This window comes from Larus michahellis, chromosome 11, assembly GCF_964199755.1.
Source record: "Larus michahellis chromosome 11, bLarMic1.1, whole genome shotgun sequence".
NCBI classification, from domain to species: Eukaryota; Metazoa; Chordata; class Aves; order Charadriiformes; family Laridae; genus Larus; species Larus michahellis.
Genome location: NC_133906.1, coordinates 11,920,005 through 11,943,585, shown reverse-complemented (window position 1 = coordinate 11,943,585; position 23,581 = coordinate 11,920,005). Strand labels below are relative to the sequence as shown.

Sequence of the window (23,581 nt, the reverse complement as noted above, 5' to 3'; positions counted from 1 at the left end):
AGGTGTTCCCACTAATATTCTCCAACCCTCTAACAACATTCAGCTCAGGGGCCTCCCAAGCCACAGGTGGTCCCTCTGTGTTCAGCAAACCTTGGCAGCTTTCATGACCTTGTCCAGTCTCTTTTCACCAATGCTAAAAGATCCCAAGGGTTGACTATCCTGTGGGAGTTTCCCAAGTCTGGCTACTGCTCTGCCGGATCTTCAGAAGTTTCCCCACCAGAGCTGCCCGTGCCTCTGCCCAGCGTGGTCCAAGGGAGACCCCGGCCACGACACGCAGCCCCACACGCTCCGATGGCTGCAGGAACAGAGTGGGAGCACGAAATGCTTTGCATCACTTGCCAGCCTCCTGGCAGCACAAGCACAACAAGGTCACCCAGAAACACCACCCCAAGTGCCCAACGAGGCCTGTGAGGAGACACCAGGCATGGTTTAGTGATGGTTTTTGTCAGAGTTAGGTTGATGGTTGGACTCGATGATCTGAAAGGTCCCTTCCAACCTAGGCAATTTACGATTCTATAGAGTAGGCATCACTGCGGGAGCTGGCTGAGGAGCAAGCACATCCAAGGGAGGCACAAAACAGAGGTACAGAGGGGACGGGACGGGCATGGGGAAAGTCACTGTGTTACCCCCAGGCCTCCACCACCACCTCACCAAGTCCCACAATGCCATTTGGAACCCTGCTGTCCTGTGCCAGCAGCTGAGGCTTGCCATGCGAGCCCCATGGCGTGCCCCAGGGCCTGGGGTGGAGGGAAGGACCAGTGCTGGGCTCTGACCTGACGCAACTGGTCCCCAGAGCAGACAGAGCACTACAGCAACAGGACTGGGGCACCGCTGGGTGCTAAGGCCAGACCACTCCACATTGCTGCCGGCGCCTGCTGCAAGTGACCCAGGTTTCCCCAGCGTCAGAGCAGGAGCAGGTCCCAACCTGGTCCTCGCACGGAGACGGGGAGGGGGAGATGCCGAGCCCCATCCCCTGCAGATGGGTGCGAGCCCCACAGAGGCCATCACCAGGGACTGGTTGCTCTCACGGCCCATCTGCGATGGGTCAGAGTCACATCATTACCCGCTCCCGGTCCTCTCAGTAATCCCTAGATTACAGAGTCCCCAGGCACATCTATTCTCTCATTAATCTGTGGATTAAAGTATCCCCAAGTCGGCTTTGACGCAGTGCACTACAAACGGCTGAGTTACACTGCTCTCCTCGCAGTGATCCCTGGATTAGACAGAAGGAGACGTGTCCATGGGTCCTTCCGACCTGGCTGGAGCACAGGCTCAGGGAGAGGAGGGGAGGTCTAAACATAGGACATGTATATAAATAAAAAGCATAAAGGATGGAACGGTGTTTCATAATCAAAGTACTTATGTGATAAAACAACTTCAAGGAGGTTCCTGGATTAATTAAATCCCAATCCAGATGATCCGCAAACAGCAACTCACATTTGCAACAATAAAAATACCCGGCAACTCTCATCCTGAACCCAGCACTGGGGGAAAACACCTCACTTTTTGTGCTTTTCTGGGGACTACACACAGATTTTTTAAAAAGTCACTGTTGCTGCCACAGCAAACTGACCCAGAAAGTGAAAAAACTTTTAGGGACACAGCACAGCACAACCTGGGCTGTGGGTCGGGTTCAGCCCCAGGCTTTTTCTGAAACTCAGCCCATGTAAGGACAAGGCAGGAACATGCTCCCCACGGGGCCCAGCCCTAGAGGAAGGAAGGGATGGGAAAGCCCCCAGGACACAGACACACAGCCAGACGCCCAGGGAAACTGGTGACCAACTGGCCAGGTTTTAATCACATGGACTGCTTTTCTCTCCCCGAAACAGAACAAAAGAGCCTGAACTTGTTCTCTGCTGCACGCGGAGGCTGCTTACGCATCCGACAGCTCCCGGGTACCCAAGGGCCCTGTCGGGCCAGAGGGGGACCGGCATCACGGCTCCTTCCCGCAGCATGACGGCAGGGCAGGGATAAAAGTGGATGGGAACGACTGAGAGAGGAAAGGGGGTTACAGCTGGAAGTAACAAGATTAAACTAGGAAAAGGAAATGAAGGCTTAATGATAGATTTCTCAACAGCAAAATCTATTCAGTTTGGGAAACGCTCCTCAAGGAGATTAAAGACTCGCTGGGGCATCAGCCAGTGCCCTGGGAGAAGGAGCACGTGGAGAGCAGCCAAGCGGTGGCCAGGGAGTGGCTGCAGGGAGTCATGGCCTTCCCGCCCAGCCACAGCCGGCATGTCCCCGAGGCCACATGTCCCCAGTGGGGTCAGTCCCATGCCCTGTGGGGGAGACACTCCCTTGGTGGAGCCAGCGATGCCCCACTGGGGGGGCAAGGGTGGCCACAGTGGGGCCACACCGTGGCTGTGAGTCCTCCCAAGGGTCCTCCTCCAAGAGCACAACCACCTGGCCACGGGCCACCTTCCCAAGCGGCCCCAGGCAAGGCCACCTCTCCTCCTCCAGGTTCGTTGCTGGGAACTGCAGGTGCCAGGGAAGTATGCACACGTGTATCGCCTACAGCTGTCACCAGGCCTGGGGGCATCTGTGCTACAGTGCTGACAGCCGAAGTACACACCCCAAAATGCACACCCCACCCAGAGACTTCTCCTGCTGCCGCCCTCCCCAGAGCAGCTCCACAGCACCCAGGGTGCAGGGCACCCCTCACACCTTCCTGTCCCTTGTACCAAACTGGCAGGAAGGGATGTGTCTCCATGCAAAAGGGTCACCCAACCGCTGTTAGTGCGGGGCCAAGCTCTGCAGGCTCTCCATGTGGAGCCCAGGACACCCCGCAGCATCAGAAGAGGGGAGGGACAGAGATGGAGGGAGACTCCCATCCCCGCCAAGGGGGGACACGCACAGCGGCCGTGCTCCCGGCCAAGCTCGCAGGTGGTGGACAGGGAGCTCCAGCCTGTCCCTGTCCCCGAGCCAGCCCTATGCCAGATCCACCTGCCCCAGGAGGGACCCACCTCCCCTGGGCTAACACAGTGCTCAGCACCCTCCTCTCTCAAAGACCCTGCCCCGCAATGAAGTGGGCATCTATGGACATGAAACACCTTCGTTCGTTAGGCATTGTCCCGCTGGGTGAGCTGTGAAGGCCACCACTGCTGTCCCACCCCAACCCACTGAGCACCCGGGCTCAGTCATGACTGTCCCTCATCAGGGCAGGGAGTGCAGAGTGGGGCATTCATGCCATTCCTGCTTTTTTTGGAGGTATTTGCCCAACTATAAGCCACCAGGAGGACTCGGAGACTTGCCAGGTGGACAGCAATGCTACACAAAAACGTCACACCCACAGCTTGAAGACATCAGCAGATGGGCGTTTTGGGGCAAGTTACTGGAAATGGGGGTTGAAGGGCCCTTCAACATCTCTAGCAAGCACATCTGAAAGGGAAACCTACTCAAATGGTTTGTTTGTATTCAAATAGTCTCAATTTGTCCCACTTTTGACTGGGTGCTCAGCAGACTTGCGAATGGATTTATGCAGCAGAACAAACCGAGCACACTTTCTGAACGTTCTTCACGCGAGCCCTGCTGCTCTGGGGCAGCACGGTGGGGTCTGCGCCAGCTCGCGACCTCGCTGGCATCGCCCCGGATCCAGCTCACCTGGGGGCCGAACCCTGCACACCCCATCTCAGCAACTTCATATTCCCTGGCAACTGAAGTCGAATTAGCACAATGGCTGCGCTTCCTTCATTAGCAGTACTTCTGAGCACCGCACAAGAACAAGGCATTCAAGTGTGTGCTTTTGAAATACCACCCTCACCCCGCATCTGCATAAAAATACCAGACCCATTTAAGCGACACCACCGCTTCACTAAACAACACACGTGTAACCCCGTTTGCTCCCGCAGCTGACACACCAGACACCTTCATTTCCAAAGCAAGTCTTCATCTTCTGAAGAGGCTTTGGAAGGATTTTTGTTTTAAGCAGAAGACGTGTTACCAGCCACATCATTTTAGGCATATGCTGCTTTCAGATATAGAAAGAATAAAAGTGAATTATCTTCCTTAATTCTTTTCCACGCTAGCAAGATCTACCATTTCAAAGTACATCCAGCCTTCCTCTAGCAGAACGACTGCACAGAGAATCCAACTCAACAGCATCAGGTGACAAGAAACTCATCTGATACACAGCTCATGGACCTCCTCCAGCACCACCACAGCAGCAGGGGCCACCCCGGCTCAGCCGGTTACCTACTGCACAGACACCCTTGGATATCTCATTTCTATGCAGGGGTTGGCTACAGTTTTCTAGTACAAACCACAAGGCTCTTCTGAAAAAGCCACCTTGCAGCTTGGGGAAATTCACCACAGATGGACTGGATCTTATCACTGAAATCTCAGTCTGGAAAAACCCCAGACCCCCTGCTGAAATCACTGCAGGCTCATCTCAACCCTCCATCCTTCCCGACCAGGAAAACCAGGTTCTCAACAGGTCACGTTAGGGTAGCTACCTTCACATTTTTTATTTGCTGGCGGCTGCTGCGGCCTTTATAATGCAGCAACGGGAAATTGATCCTTCCATAGACCACAGCACGAGGCGATACGAGCCAGGCAGCTGGGAATTTGGGAGCTCAGCCCCACCCTGGCCGCACCAGCCTCTGGGAAGCACCTCACACCAGAAACATCCCTCCACCCTTGTGCTGGCAAACTGTCTGCAAGGAGGCCAGCGTGGCCTCCCGTGTCCCCCTGCCACCCAGCCCCACAGTGTGAGAGATGCTGGAGAGAGCAGTGGAGCCAGGGATGTGCCGGGGTGTCACCTCCCCTGCCTCTGAGGTCTGTCGATGCTGACCACTTACGTTTCAGCTACACATGAGCAACGTGAACTTGACGCGTATGATCATTTTCTTTGCCCACCAGGTATCCAAAGCTTTCCATTACTGTATTGCGCTTGCCAGACAAACCCTCCTTTAGCCATGTGCTGGAGTCATAGAATTCCCAAGGTCTGGTCCTATGCTGCTTCCTCTAGAGCCTTAGGAGAACGAAACAGTAAGGGGAAGCCTCTTCAGCTACTAATTAAGCTATTAATGAGCATCTTCAGACTCTCTGGTGTGCAGTCTGGTTTTTGAAGTTTTACGCAAGGGGTCAGTGCCACTTGGAGGAATGGGGGGGATTTGGTTTTGTTTTACAGCAGCTGCAGTATCCTCCAGAGGTAAGGGAGCAATGGGAGGTTGTGATGGAGCTGGTGCGAAGTCAAGAGCTCTTCATCTGCGGAAGGAGAGGGGAGGCAGCCGCGCTATCCCCGTCCCTCCATCCCACCTAGGCTGGCAGCGCCTGCCTCTTTGTGGCAGCTGCAGCGTCATGTGCAGTCGCAGCTCACCTTCCTGAGCCGAACATGGCCACGCCGGCTCCTCTGCTCCCCAAGACACTACGCGGTGTGTCTTGACACGCCGCGGTCAAACGCGCCCACAAGCTCAGCCGGGGCTATGACATTCTGCATGTCTAACAGCTCTGGCATCTCCTCGCCTCTGCAACACACAAGCCACAATACGTATTTCTTCCTGCAGAGGCTTGTATGAAAAATAGCCCTGAGACAACTATTTAATTTCTGTAACAAGCACTGCACTAGCATTTACCGTATTTCCTAACCTCGGCAACGCAGCCACACTCCCTGGCTACCTGCAGAAGCCACTGATGCAGCCACGCACTAACGAAGCACATTTTCCCACCGCGGCCGCCGCATCCCCCCGGTTCCCGCGGATCCCCGCAGCCATCGCCCGCTCCGGCGGGGGACGGGGCTGGGCTCCCCCGGCTCCCGCCGGCCGCCCCCGCGGCGGAGCAGCCCGAGGGTCCCGGAGGGTCCCGGCGGGGCTGAGGGCTCGGCCCCGACCCGCCCCGGCTCCCCGGGCGGGAGGAGCGGGGCTCCGCGGGGGCCGGGCTGCGGGCGGGTCCCGGCTCTCCGGCTCGGCAGCGGCCGCGGCAGCGAGAAGCCGGGCACCGAGGCGCCCCCCGCGCCCGCCGAGGGACCGGCCCGGCCCAGCGCGGCGGCTGCGGCGTGTGGGGGGCCGGACCCCGCAAGCCCGGCCGGGGGGAGCCCGGGGCGGCGGGAGGATGGCGGGGACCCGGCGGGTCCGGCGCTGCTGAGTCACCGGAGCGGCTCAGCCGCACGGCGCAGCCCGCGCCGACCCTTCGGGACCCCCCGGCGCCGCCCCCGGCCCCGCCGCCGCGGGGCTGCCCGGCCCGGCCCGGCCGGCGGGGAGCGGAGCCCAGCCCCGGCTCCGGCGGCGGCCCCGCCAGCGCGGCCGGGCCGCGGGGGAAGGTGCGGGCGGGGGCCGGGGGTGGCTGCGGGGCGGCCCCCACCTGCTGCGGGCGGGCAGGGGCCGCCGCCGCCCCCGCGGCGGGCGCTCACCTTCCGTGGCATAGCTGTGGTCTCGCAGGAAACTGCTGCTGATCTTGCGGGTCTCAACGTCCTCCTCCATTGACGGCGGGCTGGCAGGCGCGGGGCGTCAGCAGCCGCAGCCGCGGATCCATCATCCCCCCCCGCGCCCTGCTCCGCGGCGGCCGGCCGCGAAATGCGGCGGCGGTGGGGGGGCGCAGGGGCGGCGGAGCCCGCTGGCTCCTCCCATACGGCACGGAACGGAACGGCAAGGCACGGCACGGCTCGGATCGGATCTGCGCGGCGCGGATCGGCCCGGCGCCGCCACCGAGCTCCGCCCGCCCCGTCGGGCACGGCGCGTCCCGGGCGGGCGGAGCGCGGCGCTGCCCCTGCCCGGGGGATGCTCCTGCCCGGGGTCGCACCTGCCCCCGGGGAAGCTCCTGCCTGAGGCAGTGCTGCTCCCTGACCTGCCCTTCCCAAACACAAGAACGTAGCCAGGGTCTGACAGCAAGCCCTTTTTTGGCAGAAAAAAGACACAGCATGTCAACACCATCGTGGGACAGGGGATGCCACAAGGGCCATGAGGGTGGCCATGGCCGCAGTGATAAGGAGATGTGTGCCCATGGGTGCCTCACCCAGGCTCGCCCCGTCTCGGCTGTGGAAGGGGGTGGGGATGCTCCGTGGTTATAGCTGTGAAAGTCACTGACGTCCAGGGAAGAGCACGAGCACAGGGAAGGGAGGGCTCCCCTCTTCATCTCTGAAAGGACAGGCTGTATTCTGGATGTGTCATCTCGTGCAGGCCAAAGGGAAACAGTTGCTCTTTGGAAGGGTTTTGTGTCTTGATGTAGTCCAGGAAAAAATAAGCCTTGGCACTGACTGAGCCACTGGCAGACACAGGGAAGGAACTCATGAGCTCTTGCTCCTGAAGTTGGGGGTAAAGCCCAACCACAGTGTCAGGACACCAGATGTCCCCATCCAGGCAGCGATGTGCGCCCTGGGCGGCCACGGGGCACACAGGCACAGGAGCCGTCTTGACAGCCAAGTGCCACGTCAACCGGGAGCGTTACTGTTACTGGGACCAGAGGGGAAATAAGGGATGCAGAGGAATGGACAAAGGTGCTGGAAAATCTTGTAAATACAGTGTGCTGCAGCTCAATTTCCTCTCCTACCTGTAGTAACAGAATTAAAATCTCATTGGGAAGATGCAAGATTTTACAGCCTATGTTATTATTCTGCCGAGATCACACTGGGATCCATTTTCAGGGGAAGCGCAGGAGACAGCATCCCTGAGCGAGAAGGCTCAAGGGCTCCAGTACATCCAGTATGCACGTCTCCTGGGCAGGGTGCTCCATGTCACCGCAGTGCCGCTGCACCACCACACGCCTTCTGGAGGAGCCTGTGGATCCTCTCAGGTGAGAGGCGAGAGGGAGGGAAAGCTCGCTCTGCCCCGTGTCGTGACCTTGTGAGGCAAGGCGGATCGCCAGGCTCTGAGCCCTCTGCCTCCCCAGGACGCTCTGACACGCTGTCACATGGAGGTTGATATAAGGCATTGTAAAGCTGCACCTTGGAGAACTCTGGCACTGACTCACAGGCATAGATAACTTCAAGGATTTGTCAGTCAACCACATCACATCACAGGCCATTCATTAATACGGGGATTACTGACGTGACAAGCCAGAAGCATTCATCAACCAGGCATGAGCCTGAAGTCTCCATGCCCAGAGCCTTCACTGAATTATTCTGGAATGTGAGTTCCTTCCTATAATCACCAGGCACAGGTTTAAGTTAAGCAAACACACGGTACTTGTGGCTGATGCTGCTCTCGGTTGCAGCAGGCAAGATCCACAGGTTCGTCTGAATTCACTCACTGTGACAAGGCACAAGACCGTCCCATAGTTTCATGGCAAAGTGCAGAGATGTATTTACCAGAGCTCTCTTGCAGGCCAGAAAGAGTCACAGCAGCAACACCATGCTTTAAAAATAACTTTTGTGCTGCTGGTAGGCCCTTGCCCACACTGCGGCGCGGGGGACGGGACCCGAACATGGCACAGCAGGACTCGGAACTGCTGCTGGCTCCGGGCAACCCAACTGACACCGTGATGCTTGTGTCTCCTGTCTCCAAAGGGAAGGTATGGACCTCCCGCAGGAGAAGAGAGAAGGGAAAGAAAGATGAAAACCAACCCCAAACACTGCACCCAGGAATCAGATTACCTCTGCTGCCACGTGCACTTGCCTGCAGGCGTGCACTGTTGTACGCCCTGTACGACAGGTGACAATCCCAGCTCCAGAAAGAAAAATAAAGATTTTTAATAAGCAAACATTACCATATCGCATCCTCCGTTCAGGTCTCAGATGGCAAGCCTCAGTCCAAAGGCTATGCCCAGCTGAATAACAAGCCCTTGCAATGCTTGTGAGTATTATTTAAGAAACATAAACACAGACCATCAACCTCCTTCCGTTTCTTTTCCGCAGGCTCTGTCTTCAGTGTATTTCCATTTTAACAAGTGCCAAGTCCTTTCTCCTTTATTAACTAGAAAAATTATTCTCTCCATTGTGCACGAATTATAATTATATATTCATAAGTCCTGCAAAGTTTTTCAATACACCGTATCATTTAAATACATCCACAAGTCACCTGTTTGTTATGCAATGTGCATAGGAGCTGCATCATGAAATCCATTTATTCTCAGCTTTCTAAAATCCAGCAACGAGCCTTTAGAATAACTAAAAGCATTAGCTGTCCTAAGCAGGCATCCATTTGCAGATTAAATTCGCCAAAGGTCAGCTTGTAGCTGTCACTGGTTTCCAAACCCCCAGGTGTCCACCATGTTATATACTCTGACATCTCTTGAAGAACCAGGACACTTTCCACTCCGCTGATTTCTGCTTCAATTAGAATAGGTTTAAGAACTCCCGGGCACAGGTTTCCGTGGGACCTAAGCAGTGTGTTAAGAGTAACTGAATCAAACCTTCGATTCCACGCTCAGCACAAAACTTCCTTCACCTCATTTATTTTACCTTCACATCCATGAGCACTAAGTCTGTTTTCCTAATTACTGGTCTGGGTTAGAATGCTAGCCTCATTTTTTTAACTGTTAAATATATTATTAGGTAACAGAATTCTTTAAATTTCTAAGAATTATTTCTATTGATTACCAGATCACCAGGACAGAGCCACCACTGAGGCGGTGACTTGGGGGACAGTGCCAGGAGGTCCTGTGCGGAGAAGCTCTGGTGACAGCGTGTGCAGGGGACAGGGCTGGCAGCAGCGTCCCACAGTCCCTCCGTTTTGCCCCGGCCATGGAACATGCTTCTGCTCCAGGGTGGGACAAGGAACGCTCCCCGAGAGTAGGACAAGCTCCCACCCTGCAGCATCTTCGCCCACTCTGGCACGGGGAGGGAGATGGCTATTTGGAGACAGGGCTGCTGAGCAGGTTCCCCACATGCCGTGGCCTGTGGTTCATGGAAACGGGCCTGTCCGAGGATACAGTGGGATGGGCCATTTCCCCGCACCGCTCCTGGGGAGCACCAGGTTTGCTTTGGAGCATCGCAGGTCCCCGAAGAAGCCGGCAGGTGCTGGGAGCAGAGGTGCTGGGAAAGGCACTAACTGTGCCCAGAGATTGCAGTGGGAATAAATATCTAATTGTGTATGCTTGAAAGTGAAATAACATCTTTCTTGACAGTGCACTTAAATGCATATGTAAATTAATTAGAATTCATGACATTCGTTGCGCCAATCATGAAGTGATGCAATCCCTTCGACCAGAATCGGCCTTTGAAAGGCCACTGTCACTCTGAAAACACAGCCGACTCCACATTGCCCTTTCCTTAAGTGCGAAGGGAATTTTCTCCCGAGGAGTGCTGGCAGACTTACCAAACCGAGGACATCACACAATGGGTGGCCACCACTATCTGCACTAACGTGGTCTGCACAACTCAGTGCATGAGAAGGTGCCTTCACCGGGCGCACAGCTCTGCGCAGGACGTTACCCACGCTGGCCTGACACCGCTCTGCTGCTCACACCACACTCGGCACCTAATTTTTGACCTGGGTGAAGGTCATGTCATAAAATTAATATTCTGAGAAGGAGAGCACTTAAAGCTCTTGTACAATTTCTCGCATCATGTCCAGTTCCCAATGCATTAATAAATGTGCTCCGAGTCCTTCGGCTCACAGATTCCAGTAGACAGAGCACTTCAAATCTGAGAAGCTAATTAAGCAGCAAAAATGGGGCAATTACACTGCTATCATCCCACATGTAATTGGTGCCCAGCTGATGGGGTGGGTGGCTGGCTGGCACGTATGTAAGGGATGACCCAGAAGGGGCTGTCGCAGGGCAGATATCCTGTGCTGCACATGCTGGAAGAGCCGCATGGCAGGAGCCCAGAGCGTCCTGTGATCCCCTGTGCTGAACACACCCCACGCCGCAGGTGGGGTGTCCCTGGGACAGCCACGGCTGGTGGGACCCCCTGGCCGCTGCCACAGGGAGCAGCACCTCCAAGCGAGCACAGCAGACATCGCAGACTCAGGCTCCTGCTTACACCAGGGCTCTGGGAGCGGTGGCTCGCTCCTCCGCCCAGAGCTGAGCCGCAAGCCAGGCTTCCCCCGAGGAGCAAACCTGGGTCTGCCCGGTGTCCAGCACAGGACTGGCGGCGCTCATCGCCCAGCGGTGTGCTGGGAAGAAGGGAGTGCATGTGCTCCTACCTTCAGACATGGCCCTGAGCCCCTGGGCATCACTGAGCCCTCAGGAGTAGCTGAGTGCCCAGAGAGACCGAGGCTGCTTGCTTACCGCCCTAGGAAGGGCACCGGCTTGCACTGGCCAACAAAGACCATTCCCATCCAGCCATCGAGGGACACGCAGTGCTGGGGAATGTGCTCCAGATGAACATCCTCCCAGGGATGTTCCGGGGGATGTCCCGGGGGAACATCCTCCTATGGGGCCATCCTCCTCACCAGCAGAGGGCTGGGCTCCTGCTCGGTCACTGGAGAACGTCTGCGAATGCCACCACACGTCAGCGGGCTCACTGAGCCTCCGCGCACCCCCCAGCTCGTGCTCTGGAACCGTGCCCTTGTGTCTCCCACAGAGCCCACCAGAATGTCGACTGTGATTTCAGTAAACTAAGTCAGTTTGTTTCTCATGTTTTCAAGTATAAGTCACATAAGAAAGCTGGGGAAGCTGTAACCCATATGCAGGATAAAGTCCCAATCACACAAACCTTAATTAGCATGACTTCAGGAAGACTGATTATTTACTGGATTAAACCCAGATCAAGAAAACTGTGCAGTCAGGTCAGACGCCGAGGATGAGCTGCAGCCCCCTCCTTCACGAGCAACAGAGAACAAGGGTCAGGACCTCAGGGCAGAAAAGGGAAGAATCAGTTCATCGAATGCAAAGTAGGCGAAGATTTCTGCCTCCCAAAGGTCGTATGATAAATTGATCTACTTGGCCTTCACCCCCGCTACGCGCTGGTACTGGTACTGGTACAAGCTGTACATAATTAACAGCACACCAGTAACAAGCACTGCCACGCACCCGCCCAGCTCAGGGAATCGCTGCTCCCCAAGCGCTTTCTCTCGTATCTGCAATTAGACTGACCAGCTTCTGGGGCATTTTGGCAGGCCTCGCTTCATTTTGACTCTTTCCCAACTAAGCATTTTATGCCAGGGTCTGAAAACCATCTCCCTTTGCCTATTTACTGCTTTTGCCCTTTTTTTGAGCAGCCCCATCCAGTGCCCATTGCCAGTGCTTCTTGCCCGTTTTCTTGAGACAAAACCTTGCTCTCCCTGAGTACATACCCAAATAGCTGCAACTGAGCGAGTGGGACACCTTTTTTCAGTGCAAAACGACACAGGTTTTGCTCAGGTAGTGTCAGATTTTGCCCGTGTAAGTGTGCCTGTGCACGTGCTGCTCCTGGAGTACGGAAAGGTCGTGGCAGCCCAGAGCTCTTGACGCGCCCAACGAGGCCCAGCACCTCCATGTCATCAAACCTCAGCATCTTCTTCTAACACTTGGAAGGAGAAACATTGTTGTGCTAAATCATCTAGGTTTCACAATTTGCTCTTCTGAGAGCAGTGATAACTGACAACCATTGCAATTATCAGGGCTAATAATCACTAGGAACTCTTCCCACAAGTTCAGATTGTGATATATAGATATCAGATGAGAAATAACTTTTCTCAACCATGTTTTCAGGTATTTCTTTTGTATTATCTCATCATGTACTTTGGATAAACTGTTTACTGGTACTTTTATATATAGCAGAACTTGTATTAGTCTCTTACATATAAGAAAATAATACAAGCATAATAATACAAGCAGAACTTGTATTATTTTCTTACATATATGATCTTGGGGATTGCAAAGGCGACGTGACAAATCAGGGAGAAATAACCATGGACTGCACTGCAATTAGAAGAGTCTGATTTCTGTGTCTCTTAAGCAGTAGACCTGGACTATCTACTGGCTGCTCCTCAGCAAGATGACTTATTTTTCTGCAGTCCATCGCCCTGCGTTCTCCCGAGAGCAGCGATGCCGCTGAGCACAGCAGTAACCCCACCACCAGCGCTGTGGCTTCTCGGGGCTCCCGTGGGACTCATGGGCACCACAGAGGCAGCAACGTGCCCCAAGCCCAGTGTGGCCGGCGGCCCCCGCGCCGCGGCTACTGACCCGCTGCTGCCCCAGCTGCTGGGCGGCACACAGGCGCCATCGTCCTTCCCAGGGGGGCTGGTGGGGGCTTTCCTTCCTTTACTCTGTGGACAGTCTAGCCGTAACATACTCACTTTCTCTATATCATTACTGAATTATATTATTGCTAAATACACCGCAGAACACATACGACACCCCAAACATGTAACGAGGCACAGAATATTTCATGAGGGTCCGAGACTTCAATGTCCTTTAAAGGATACAGTCTGAACGGTTTGTCACATGTTCTTCACATCAGAGATATAATTAGCTTAAATACTTACAGAGTAAATAGGATTTGCCGTTTCTGCAGATTAAGGCCACATGTTACAGCATCAGTGCATCTGAGCCAGTTCAGCACAGTCTATGCTAAGGAGTAAGTTTTTGCTTGAAAACAGCCACTCTGAGCAGTGCTGCAAATGAGGTCGTCTGTCGGTGTTGGGGTTTTGTTTGGTGCCTTGGGTTTGGTTTTTAACTGGAGGAACAAACCCCACCGCACACAACGGGAAAGCCAAAACCTGACTGGCACTGGTTGGGAATCCAGGTGTGAAGCACCATCATGGGACACCAGCGCCGAAGGTCCCCTGGGGACTTGGGGCACTATAGATAGAGCACCTAGCCCATGTACGCGGCACCGTGGAATACATAAATACTGTCTCCTTGCCCCAAAGTGCTTACAGTCTGCTGTGGTGAAATGTGATACAAGGGATAAAGAGGATGCAAGATGATGCTGCATATTGTTCAGGAGATAACCATTATAGGAAGTCTAAGGCTGAATAACTAAACCTAGCGAGCACAGAATGGAAAAATAAAGGCAATATTTTGTTTCTTGTATTTCCCTGTTGATTTATTTTCAGTTGGTGAAGAAAATCACCATGTTAATTCCACTGTTTCGTACAGAGATACAGCTCCCAAAATGTTTTATATTAGGTTAGATGACCATATAGGAAGGGAAGATGTGAGCTCGTGTGTGCATTAGAGTGGAACAGATATTGCAAAATTATACTGAAGGTCATCTGCTCATCTTCAACCGACCGCACGCCTCAGCCGTGTGACCCCTTCTCGTCCGCTGCTCATGGAATGTCCCGTGCAGAGGGACTGGCTGCGCTGGCACGGATGCGTGTGCCAACCGGCTTCCAAAAACCACTTCTCATTCATCACTCTCCTGCTTAAAAAATTTCAGTCGTCAAGCCAGAGACAAATAACAATTCCACAGAGCAGAGATGACAATCACAAACCACAATATTAATAATAATTATAAAAAAAAAAAAAAACAGAACCAAAAAACCTGGAAAGCTATCAAATGACCAATAGTCTGTAAACTGATTATCCATCAGCTGCATGATCAGAAGAAGAAACAAAAGGAGAAACCGGGATCAGCTTGAGTGCAGAAAAAACCTAAGTTTGTCATGTCATGTATTTATACTGAGCACTCAGACGCTTCCCCACCTATCCTGGGACAAGATATCTTTTGTGAGAATTACTATTTAGCATTTCTTTCTGTTAAATTAGCATTAAATATGCAAAATCTTGTATGGCCTTAATGGTGGATTTTATTTGAAAGGATGTAGGCCAACATGAGAAACCGCCACATCTAGGTCATTTTGAATTGTATATCCTAAACGGCAATTACTCCACTGCCTTCATTTAATTTGAACATGGACTACATCAAAAAGTAATGAAATCATGGTGTAAATTTAACTAGGGCTGCACACATCTTGTAACACAAGCACAGTAAGTTTTACAGCATTGTGAACTTGGTGCTGGGATTATTACTTTATAAAAATCATTCTGCTTTCCTGAAATGTCATCCAGCAGCAGAAGAGAGGAGAACACCCAGATGCAGCTTGGCCATCCTTGTAAAATGGAAAGCACAAAGGCTAATCAGTCAGACAGGATTAATTCCCCAAAGAAAAGGAAACAGCATGTGTGTCAGAGGAGCAATCTTGACCTGTATCAGGATTAGACGGAGTTTCGCAACCGTCAGAAGGATGGATGGGGTCTCAAAACCAGGCTGGTGGATAACACAAAACTGAGTAAGGCAAAATAAAGCAGCTGTTGGCTGCAATACTGAAAGCTGGACAACCAAGAGAGCCTGTAAGTAGTGATCTATTTGCCAACTGCTTCAACATCCATAGGAGTCTGTAAATTTTTAGTGATACTTCACAAGGCGACACCAACGCAGGCGAAGAGCCTGACCGCTGATAACTGTGATTCTCCCCCAGCTGCCTTGGCAGAAGGATGCAGTCTGTTGGCAACGCATTCGATAAACTAAGTCTGAAATTCAGCCGAGTGCTGGAAAGCCAGCGCAGCTTCATGCACGCTTTGGTTAACGTAGAACGTATTTTAAGCACTAAACCATTTTGGTGTGGGAAAAATCACAAGAAGTCACCACAAAACGCTCCGATTCCCCTGCCTCATTGGTATGGCACAGCCACCCTTCCCACGGGCATGGCGGAGCAGCCGCAGGGACGGTGTTTGCGTACCGTCATTTTATGACACGGTGAGATGGTATGTTATACTATATCATCCTATAAAATGAAGCCCTTTAAAAAGCAACCTTTCAGCTTAAATCATGTTCGACTTCAAAGCACCTAAGGGTTAATGGAGGGCCAGAGACTGTTATTCTTTTTCTGTTCAACATTTCTTATGTGCCCATGGTTCTACATTCCATCGGTGATGCTTCTTCTCCATGACTCAGAGCCACAAAACAGGGAGCGGCTGCAGCTCCAGCCCCGTGGCGGCACTGCCCTCGGTACAGCCCTTCTCTCCACGGCACTCCCACTTCATCCATTCTCCATCAACGCCTGAAATTCAGCATTCAGATCCGCCCAATTGCTCCTGGGGTGAAGCCTCCTCCTCTTCCACAGGAGCCCCAGGTGCCCCGACACAAACGGCAGCCGGGGAAGGCAGTGCCGGCACTGGCGGGGTCCCCATCCCTGTGCCAGCCCCGGCACCCGGCTCTTCCCCGCCTGGGAAACAGAAGCAGCTTCTCCATCAAAAACAAAAATAACCACCCCATTTTTGGAGTCCCATCACGGGTGACCGAGGTGTCACCGGTGACCATGAACCCTGCGGTGCCCTGTCCTGCACTGCCAGCCGCCTGCTGTTTCCCAGGACAAGAGCGCGTTGTTCCATTCTTCTCTTCAGCCCTTGCGCAATAATAGCTCCCCGAGCGGCTGCATCCCAGTGGGGGGAGAAGTTTTCTCTCCTGTGGACGCAGTTTTTGCCCTCATTTACACTGATTTCCACTTTTGGAAATCTCCAGGAGGAAGGATGGGATGTGAGTGTCACACAAGGATATAAATGGGATGGAAGAACACCACACAGGCAGGATAAATGTAGAGAACGGCTCAGGTCTATGCTCTCCTTACACTAAGGAGAGATCAACCTTTAACAAAACAAAACCAGTTGTGCTACCGGAGAATAATTATGAAGTATAGCTTAGGGGAGGGGAAAAAAAAGACACCATGGGGAGCCTTAAAGTTTGCACAACTTCTCAAAATGCTAACATTGTAAAACTAATATTTGTATGTCACTAATATTTACACATAATCTACCTCATGTCATTTGGAAAAACAAACCTGGAAAACTGTTAATTAATAAAAGATATCACGTCTTATTAACGTTCATATAGTAATTACGAAAACCACAAATCCATCTGTTAAGTAGTCAGCAAACAAGACAAATGACTGTGTTATGTTAAACAGATTATAAAATGCCTGAGGGAAGGAAATCTAATAGCCCCGACCAAATCGCGAGTGGAGCAGCAGCCCAGCCCAGCACACGGGCCGCAGGGAACACAAACACGTGCTCACACACCTTCCTGCCCTTGCCAAGGCCTTTTCCTCAATTACAGAGAATAACAATATAAGCAATGAGGTCAGTATTACACTATGTATAAAAGTGTACATTGAAACATGATGTGATCATTAAGATTTTATTGTCCTTTAAAAAAAAAATTACTTCCTAAAACAGACAACTATCCCCATCAAGATGAGACTGTAACAATATGCAAATTAGCATTAAATCCAATTGCGCCTGTCCATATGGGAATCCAGTTGCTTTAATCCAATTTAATAAACAAAACTGATTTCATTCTTGTCATGTTTTTGAAGGATTTCTGCACATTTAAAGGAAGAAACATTCGCGCATGGAGAGCAATTCATTCATTAGCATGAGCATCGTCAATCCGTCAGTTCTCTGGACACTCGGCGTGGTACTGAGGCATGAAACGCTGAACACCCCATTCTTCATGCAATATATATGCAAAATCGGATGCCAACTTGTATGCAGTCTCATTGCGATTACTCACTTAAAACAAGTAATTGTGCTAATTAAAAAAAGGTATATTTCACGTGATCATACTGAGTTCATATGTATTAGAACCCGCTCCACCTAGTCCGAAGCCACACACCCCCCTGCTGCTGCCGAAGGACATCTCGGGGTCAGCGACGTGCTCCCCAGAGGAGCCGCAGACATCAGCACCCGCAGCCCTTGGTCTCCACCGGCTCCTCCCAAGCAATTCCCACATCATCTCCTCAGCTTCATCTCCCTTAGCTTCATCTCCCCCAGCCCTTCCACTCCAACGTGCCACATCCGACCAGAGAGAGTCAGTTACAACCCTGCTGACTGCAGAGTCTGTTTTATCCACACACCGTCGTACATAGCTTCTGCCAACAGATTACGGCAAAGAGGTTGCAGTGCTCCATTTTCCCCAAGTCCCAAATTTATGGGAACAAAATGTCAAGGGATTAACAGCAATGTTCCCCTCACTCCCGCCCTCAAATAATCTGTGTCAGAAAAATATGGCCATGACATTCTATCAAAAACATTCTCCGTGGTCTTCCCAGTCTTGCACATGTGAAATTGCATCAGAGTGAATTTTATGGCTTTTACGTTTAGACAACATGGAGAGTGATGTCAAGCACAGCAAACCTGCAATGCCTTTCCTCTCAAGGACAACCACCCTTGAAAAATTACAAAGTCAGCACAAACAGAAGATGAAGATTTGAGGGCAGCCCGAGCAGCAGGGGATCGTAAATGGACTCCTCTGCAGGCGATGTGTTTGCCGTGCAGTGGTGTGTGCTCACGTTTCGCATACAGCACCCCCAGAAGAGGATGGGGAGCCGTGTGCCTCCCCGGCGAGAGGAGGACGGGGAGGGTAGGGGACCCTCGGGGCAGGCAGTGGGTGCGGGCAGCCCCTGCCCTGTCCCGCGCAGGGCCAAGCCTCGCTCCTTGTTCCGCACCAGGCACCCGCGGGTCCAGACCTGCTCGCACACCGGGAATCGTCACCACCGTCCTGCATCTCTCTTGAAAATGAGCATTTCTCGGTGACTCTTGTCCCTCTTCCCCTGCAACCTGCGGCACCCACAGACACCCTGGGCCGGTACCCCCCTCCCCCCGGGAGCATCCCCAGGGCCCCGTCCTGGGGACAGGGGCTGCCCCGGGCATGGGGAGCAATGGCCCGCAGTGGTGCCTGTGCCCACGGGGACACTACGGACAAGAACGGCACAGGGAACACAACGGCCTCTTGTCTCCCCAAGCAACAAACACTTTTGCCTCTTGCTCTTAGGCTGCTCCTGTTTTTAATCAATTGGATTACTTGTTTTCTTCTGCAATTATTCTGTCGCCTAAAACCTCAGATTAACAGTGCGGATGGAGAGAAGCCTAAACCGCTATCAGGTTAAACAGCCAAGTCAATTAGCCTCTTTCAACAGAATAACATCTAACCATGTGGTGGTAGGTCAGAAAATGCACCTTGACGGTTCTTCTTCATGGGTTAGTGTGGTGGGTTTGTTGCCATCTGCTAGCTAGTTGCTTACTCTTTCATTTCGGTTGAGAAAGGTTGAATTAAAAGGCAGAATCAAGGCAAAAATAAAAAGGAAGACTTTTCATCAGCTCCTGCTTTTGAATGCAGTGGTTTTCCTCTGAAATTTCCACTTCAGGCAGGTTACTAAGAAACCGGATTAAAGAGAAATAACACCAGCATGCACTCTTGTATCGACAGGGCCCGCACAGGTGAGTCTGCCCATTTGCATGGATGTGTGTGTGCACGGATACCCCACAGCTCTGAGAAGGAGCGTCCGGTGAAAGAAAAATGTACAGAATCATCGAATTGCCTAAGTTGGAGGGGACATTTAAGATCATCGAGTCCAACCATCACCCTAACACTGACAAAAACCATCACTACCCCAATGTCCCTCAGCACCACGTCTGCCTGGTTTTTAAACACCTCCAGGGATGGTGATTCTACCACTTCCCTGGGCAGCCTGTTCCAATGCTTGATAACCCTTTTGGTGTAGAAATTTTTCCTAATATCAAATCTAAACCTCCCCTGGTGCAACTTGAGGCCATTTGTACGGCGAGCTCTGCCTGGACGAACACGGACATCTCTCTTTGAACAACACGCTCCTCAGCCAGCTCCTTCCCACGTCTGGAGGACACTCTTCCTCCTCGCGGTGAGACCCTGCCCAGCCCACGCGAGGACTGTGCCCATCCTGGCACGGCCACCGCTCCCGTCCCAGGGATCCACACACTGACAGCCGCCAGGGTGGGAAGGTGACACAAACATCCCCAGATTTAGAGCTGTCTGCAATCTGATCCAGCCCAGACTGAGGGACGAAATCCCTAGGAATACCCACTGCAATAAATCCTTCTTCAGTAGATAGTGCAGGTGTTTAAACCAGGCTCCTAAAGCCCCCAGAGCACCAAGGTCCTCCTGATTTCACAGCCCCAGAGCCAGCAGCCCGTTGGTCCCCGAGCAAGAGGTGACCTCAAGTGCAGAAAAGAGAGACTGTTAAAGGTGTTTTTACAGGCAAGAACTGAATGATTTATTCTGGGTTTATTTTATGTGTCCGCTCTACGAGGTGACCAATATCCCTACAAACCTCTTCCACACTGCACAGAAAGGGAAAAAAAGCAGCCAGCAGCACTGGAAATGAATCTGTGCAGGGAGAAAAACTGATGATGAAGTATACGGGAGTTTGTAAGAACTCACTAATGTAAGTGATTAATTATATTGCTGAACACGCGTTGCCCAGACAAGGGGTGGCCTAGAACCGCAGCCAGCTGACCGCTCTCAAATCATACGCTGGAAAAGGAAAAAGAAAAAAAAGAGTGCTGAGCTGTATACTGGAAAGTGTATTACTAAATGCCATGAACTTGCATTTGAAAGGAACTGCTGATTGTGAATAAATCCACCATATGGCTTTACAAAGCTGATAGTGCATTTATTTCCCAAATATATCAAGATCAGCCTATGACAGCCTGCTTTTCTTTTATAATCCACATTAGAAAATTATTTAGAGTATAGAATCAAAACCAATTTGTTGGGTTGCTGTCAAATAGTCGCTGGTGTAATACAAGGCTTTTGCGGTAAGAATAGCGTCTTGTGTATAGCAATTACACCTGCCCGCTTCACCACAATATCAAAACATTTAAGGGATTTCTCAAGCTTTTTTGGTGACCTTGTTTTAGCAAAGCTGCCTGCAGAGAAGAGAAAGGTTAAACCTCAGACTATCACTTTTGTGAATGTTTTCATTGAGTCAACACAGGTGGACTTGTGGCCCTTCGTGCCCTCTACCAGCGCGGTAGTTTGTGACATTCCTGGGTGGGTTCAGTGCAGAGAGCACGCAAAAATCAGGAAGCTGCAGGCGGGGTACGTCCCATCTGCTCTGCAGCCCCGGGCAGCAGCTATTTGTGCCTCTAGGCCTGCTGACAGCCACGGCGCTGCGCCTGTGGTTTGTGCCGAGCACAGCCCGGGGTGCTGGGGGAGACACGTGGCCTGGCCACGGGCGGGAGAAGGGATGCAACAATGCCACCGACAAGCGGGCAAAGCTGCCCGTGCTGGGGAGCACAGAGACAGGCAACTGCCCTGGTTTTTCTCACAGGCAGGTCACTCTGACCATACTCACCAGCTTGCCTTTCCCCAAAAGTGCTTAAAATAGCTCCATTTCGAGCCAGCCACAGAACGTGAGATCTGCTCTGCAGCTCTGCTTCCCAGCCAGCTGCTCTCCCTCTCTCCCACTCCAAAGCGTTTCTAGCTGTGCAACCCTGCAACCTCAATCAGGTCTCTTCAGAGTGGGAGGCATGACAGAAGGCACCTTTGTGCTGATTTAAGCACTAACTAAATATAGACGACACGGGAACACTGGGAAGCTACAGCTGAACCCATCTGTAGAGAGTGAAATGCAGTCACATAACGGAAATATCTCTAGAGCCTTGGAAATATGCTCTTAATTCGTCTCTTTCTTTTGTTGGAGCTACTGTGACATGCAGAATTGCAGGAAGCCCAAGCACTAGGCAGCCTGGAGACCGACGGTCGCGCTGGGATTGCTGATCGGCACAAGAGCGGAATGGGGAGCAACCTCCCAACGCCAATGGGGGCGGGAGGAGAAAAAACATTCTCAAAGTCCTCTGATGATAGCATGGAACATCCACAATTAAAAGTATTTCTGATAAAAAAAACCCTCAGCACCATTTTTTGTTGTTAAAGAAGAAAGCTGTTTCATCTGCCTGTGGTCATTCAGGGGTGAAGTGACGCAGAGGGATGTGAGCTCCCAGCGCAAGGCCGGAGTGTGGTCCCCAGCCCCATCCCAGCCCCAGGGCGCAGCCAGGCCAGCACCGAGCCGGGACGGAGGATGCCACACACCCGTCCCCTCCCGGGACGGGCACCCAGGAGTGCCGCACACCCATCGTCCCCTCCCGGGATGGGCATTGAGCAGTGCCACACACCCGACCCCTCCCGGGACGGCGCCTCCTGCCCCAGCCCGCCGGTCCAACCCGTTCCCAGGCAGCCGAGACCCGGACCGCAGCCAGGTTTACGGGTGTCCCCCCAAGAGCGAGAGCCGCCGCCGCGCTCTGCCGGGAGCCCCTGCCTCAGCCCGCCGCTGGGGCAGCGGGGGGCGGCGGCGGCCCGGCCGCTTGGAAGCCGCCAGCAAAGGCTGGACCCCACCGAGCACCTCCCGCAGGTGGGCGGCGGGGCGCAGGGTCCCCGCGGAAGGAGCCGGAGCGGCCGGTGCCCCCGACACCGCCCAGGGCACCCCGCGACGCGCCGCTGCCGCCTCCCGCGGGACGCGGAGGGCGGCGGGGACCCTGCGCGGGGGGGGGGTGTCTCTGCGCGGGAGGGGTCCCTGCACTGCGGGGGGTGGTCCCTGCACGGGGGTCCCCTCCGGCCGAGGCCGCCACCGCCCCCCGCGCCTGCACCGCCCCCGCCCGGCCGCCGTCGGCAGCGCGGCCGCCCGGTGCCGGCCCCGCGGGGGACGGGGCAGCAGCCCCCGCCCGGCGGTGCCCGACATTGCGGCTCGGGGACAGGAGGTCTCCGTCAGATAAGTGATATCAGCTCGTGGGGAAAACCATGAATAGTTTGTCTTCAGCAAACAAGTAATAGCCCTTTTTTTAATCTTTTTTTCTTTTTCTTTTTTTTTTTTTTTTAGAGAAAATACGCATCTTCAAAGCCTAGAAACAAAGCTTCAGAAGAAATCGTATGCAACGCCCCTAACGAGCTGTTTAAGTAAACGGCATGCAACTCTAATACAGCCTTGCCTGTCAGGGCCAATCTAGATCCACTGTTTCAACTGCATTTTAATTAAAACTTTAAAAACTCCAAACTCAGCAGAATCGTCTCCTGCTCAGTGTCCACTCCCACTTACTATAATGAACTCCGTGGTCAGGGATTTTCCCATCCTTGGCCTTCCCGCATGGAGAGGGTGCTGCTAAAAAGCAAAACGTAAAAGGACTGGTTCCAGCTCACTTCACCGGAGTTGCACAGCCCCATGAGCCAGCACACAGCACCCTTATTCCACATCGATAACCACCAAAGTCTGGTCAAAGACAATCCCGGGGCCTCGACTCAAGTCCCATGGGACTGCCCACAGCCAGGGGGAACCAAAGGCAAACCCTGAACAACCTCCAACTGTCTTTATGCGGATAGCTCAGAAAGGTCCCAGGAGGATACGATTAATTCTTATCAAATAGCAGCTCAGTGTCATGCCCATGAGAATTTAAAACCAAATTCAATCCCACTCTCTACCCAATAGCTTTGAGAGAATACAAATGGGGTCATGTTTTAGCCTGGGAAATAAGTGCAAATACATACACTTCCGTAATAATAAAAGCTGATCTCCAACTCAGGCCTTGTCTGAGCCTAGGAGCTACTATGCTTTTTTTTTTTAAAAAAAAAACCAAAACACTACATCAGCATACTCATGTCATTTATGGCTGTAAACTTACAGTAGTGTAAGATCACGTGAGGGCTGATGGCCTCAATATATAAATGTTCATTTACAAAGCACTTTTATGTTGCATTAAGAGGTTTAGAAATGCCACTGACTAGAATAAAAAAAATTCCACCCCCAACTGATGAAAGCATCACGTGCAGCTTAGGCCTCTGTCCTCGTTTTTACTGGCTACCGCAGGGAAGCAAGCTCCCGGCTGGGACCCCAGTGCAGGCAGGACAGGGAGCAGTGAGCTCCGGCGGCGGAGGCTGGGCCCATACCACTGTGCGTTGGTGGGACTGGAGCGCGGGGAGAGGCTGAGGGACGACGGCAGCAGCCGGAGCATGACCCCCCCCCCTCGGGGC

The 23,581-nt window shown here is 52.9% G+C and overlaps 1 protein-coding gene across 3 annotated transcripts in view; it reads right to left on the bottom strand.

The window, feature by feature from the left end:
- PPP2R2B (protein phosphatase 2 regulatory subunit Bbeta) overlaps positions 1 to 23,581 on the bottom strand; it is a 100,057-nt gene that overhangs the window by 62,796 nt on the left and 13,680 nt on the right. Inside the window, exon 1 of one of the 3 annotated variants that reach the window (XM_074604077.1) lies at positions 6,347 to 6,667. The exons of the other annotated variants lie outside the window; for them this stretch is intronic. Coding sequence (XP_074460178.1) covers positions 6,347 to 6,416 — 70 coding nt within the window. The 5' untranslated portion in view covers positions 6,417 to 6,667. Of the gene's footprint in view, positions 1 to 6,346; positions 6,668 to 23,581 lie in introns of those variants that run through there. 3 annotated transcript variants of the gene reach the window in all.